A 3,530-nucleotide genomic window follows, 5' to 3' on the forward strand; every position below is an offset into this window, starting at 1 on the left:
CTCAGATGCAGAGCTGGAGCTTTGGCTTGCTGGGTCCAATTTCTCGTATTTGTCACCTTCATGCCCTGTGGGTGTTAGGCAACCAGGAGCTTGCATTTGTACCAGTTCTGCATCCTCATGTATTGTGATCTCAGCTGGGTTGCAAGTTGCTCTCTAAAAAGAGTACAGTTTCCCTCTAGCACCCTGCGTAATATTTCAGGCTCAAGGTGCAGTACTGCACCTTTACATCAGCAGAACAGGATGAGGAACATGGAAATCACCTGGACAAATAAGTTCATGACCGTGGCTCTCATCATCACCCCTGGTTACAGCCTGGAACACAGATCCTTTTTTTTTTTTTTTTTTTTGAAAATGGGAATTTGGGAGATAAGGGATATGAGAAATACAGTGTTGGTCCCAGAGTTTCTGATCTCTCAGAGGGAATTATGCAGTGATGGGCAGACAGCTTGTGACTCCACTGGGGTGCAGCATGGGAAGGGTGTTTGCAGGATGAGAACCACAGGTGGTCAGTTGGTCAGTCCTTTGGGTCTGGAGCAGACTGACCATTTGTGTACCCCCATCAGCTCCAGTGGGGCATGGGTCCTTTACAACAGAAGATGAACAGAAATAAATATAGATGATATTACCTGCCATCAAATTGCCGATATAATTAGTGTGGTGCAATCAGGACAGAAGGCACACACTCACACGTTTCTCAAATGTTTTTATGTGAAAAGGATTCAGGATTCTTGCCCCAGTAAAACCCCCTGTTTTGTCCCTGCATTAAATGTTGGTTTGCTTTATAAGAACCTAAGGACTACAATGGCCTTGAAGTTGTATTTGTGGGTTTTATAGTGGTTAGGTAGTTCTCAGAAGAGGATACTGGAAAGTAAGAGACTTGCTGATGTCATTTTTAATTCACCACCAATACAAAAAAAAAAGCTGAGAGAGATGTTGATGGCCCTATATAAGGTGCACCTCACCTCCTTCAGAGCACATCTAGAATCACAGCAAAGGTAAGACTAGCAGCCTTTGTGCCTGTCCTGTTCTGCCCTTGCCTATTCTCCCTGATGCTAACATTACTCTCTCTCATCAGTGCTGACCTCTGTAACTGCAGCCTGCTGGGACGGACGACTTTGGATCGTGAACCATGACCTCCCTGCAGACCCTGACCAAGAGCTTCTCAGTATGGGTCTTTTTCTGCTGCTGTTGCTGTCTCCCTCTTCTTCTCACCAGCCCTCTGCCTCCAAAAGGGGCAGGGGTGGGTTCAACCAGCCACCAAACCTGCAGGCTCAGGAAGACCAACTTTCAGCAGCACTACATCAGGAATCGCACCTACACCTTGGCTAAAATGGTACAGTAACCCATCTGCCCTTCATGGCAGGATATGGGGACCTCCTCCTCTGCCGGTTCCCCGGCTTCTAGCCTTTAGTGTTTCTCTCTCTTTCTCATGCCTTTCCATAGAGCAACGCATACTTGCAGTGAGGTGGTTCTTGACATGTGGAGTAGGTCTGTTGCCCACTGGTGGTGTGGTCAGGGGAAGATGCTGCCTGTCCTGCAGCCCTGGTGCAGCTCAGCTCCTCTGGAGTGGCTGCTGTGACAATTGTGAGGCATGAGCTTACATTTCTCTTGTTCCCCAGCCCATTCAGAGCTGGGTCTGTTTGGGATTCCAGCATTGGCCAGGCAGCTCCTGGGGTTCTCTGTTTGGACGGGTTTTTGGCCTGCCCTTGCCATGTGTGGGTCCCCCTGTTGCACACCACTGAGAGCTGCAGCACCTCCCTGCAGCACTGCGGGCCATGCTGAGGATGGCCACCCACAGTATCTGCTTTAGTCATTGTAACCACTATGACATCTAATGTTTAAGAGAGGGACATGAATTCAGATTTCTGCTTATTTATTTTCCAATGATCTTGATTCTTAGACAGTTAAGGGGAGAAACAACCACAATGTCTGAGCTTATCTACCCTGAACAAGATATCTATAGTGTCCATTTCCTTGTGTCACCTGGACTGTTATTGATAAAAACCTTAGGGTTTACTGTCAACTTATAGGTAAGGCTCCCACCCTCACCTGACATTTCCTTTTTTCTGTCAGGCCAGGGCCTCAGACCAGGACACTGACAACAGGCTCATTGGGCAGCAGCTCTACATCAACATCAAGGTAAGTCCTACACCAGGCGGACGATTTGACATTCTTCTGCAGCACTCTTTGACCTCTCACCATGATTTAACGTGACCTTCTACTTGTGTGCATAGGAAAACAACCGCTGTTACATGATGAAGAGAATTGTGGAGATTATAGTGAAAGACGTCCTTCTCACTGAGGCCAGGGAGAAGTACCCATACACTGAGGAGGTGGCGCAGTTCCTGGCATCCCTGACCTCGGAGCTGAGCAGATGTGTAAGTTGTGTCGGGCTTCTTTCCCGTTGCTGACTCATGAATCTCATCACTGCTCCTGAATCTCAGAAAGCTGCACAAAGAGTGGCGAAAGGCAGTGATATGAAAGGAAACCTCAGATTTAAGATACCAAACTGGAGGTTGATAGGAAAGTGTGAAAAAAAAAAGTAGAAAAAGCAGCAGCATACTGTCACATACAGATGACAATGTTACCTCTGAATTTTAATTTTAATTTAATTTTATTATTATTATTTTTAATAGAAATTCTCAGGAAACAGAGAGCACATTGAAAAGAATCTGGAGGAGATGAAGAGCAAAATGAAACAGGTACATGTTTTCCCAACATTTAAATAGAACAGTTCAAAACCCCAATTATTTAGCTGAATTAAGGCTGACCTAGTTATGAAACAAGCTCTGGAGTTTATTTAAGATGTGAAGTTTGCAGGGGCATAAAAGAAGGGATTAGTGATGTTTCTACTTCCAGCCCTCCTTCATTGGTGCTATTAACTCTCTGCATGTGTTATAGTAATTTAAAATTGTCCCTCAGAAGTCAGTCTGCAGATCATTGTGTATCCTAGACTGGATTTGAAAGAGCTAATTTGTATCTTATGGTATAATGTCTTTAATAGAACTGCTTGTGAGAACAAGGAGAGTAAGTTCCCAAGTCAATTTCTGTGACAAGCTTAATTTAAATTTGAGAAATGGTGAGATGCTAAACCTTGTATTCTGCTCTTTTCTAGTTGGGAGAGAATGGAAAGAATAAAGCCATCGGAGAACTGGATTTACTGTTTGACTACGTAGAAAATGCTTGTACTGATGCCCCAAAGAAGGGAGGGAATAAGAAGAAAAACTGAAAAAATATCAGATCAGTCTTGAAGAGATGTCTCCAAAAAACTCATGCTATTATTCAAATTGATTAACTACTGAGGAAAAAAGTCACATCTGTAGATGAAGTATATGTTTTTTTAACCTGTACTGAAAATAGCCAACTAATTAGGCAGAGACAGGGTGCATACTGCTGTCTTCTTTGCAAATGAAAACTCCAGAACAGTGTGTGTGGCTACATTTCAACACAGCACACGAGTTATTTTCAAAGGCATGCTCCTACTCTGCTCATCTGCATCGGAATAAGGCAACTATTTCTGTATTTAATAG

General features: G+C 44.1%; 1 protein-coding gene across 1 annotated transcript; it reads left to right on the forward strand.

Annotated features, from left to right (window-relative positions):
* Positions 1–1,129: 1,129 nt before the first annotated feature.
* Positions 1,130–3,229, forward strand: IL22 (interleukin 22; the record flags this gene model as incomplete). The annotated part of the gene is made up of 5 exons (XM_082784560.1): positions 1,130–1,333; positions 2,074–2,139; positions 2,235–2,378; positions 2,637–2,702; positions 3,116–3,229. The coding sequence occupies 5 exons, from the start codon at positions 1,130–1,132 to the stop codon at positions 3,227–3,229; spliced, it is 594 nt and encodes a 197-aa protein (XP_082640686.1).
* Positions 3,230–3,530: the final 301 nt, after the last annotated feature.

This window comes from Aythya marila (genome assembly GCF_965140915.1).
Source record: "Aythya marila genome assembly, chromosome: 1".
In the NCBI taxonomy this organism is placed as follows: Eukaryota; Metazoa; Chordata; class Aves; order Anseriformes; family Anatidae; genus Aythya; species Aythya marila.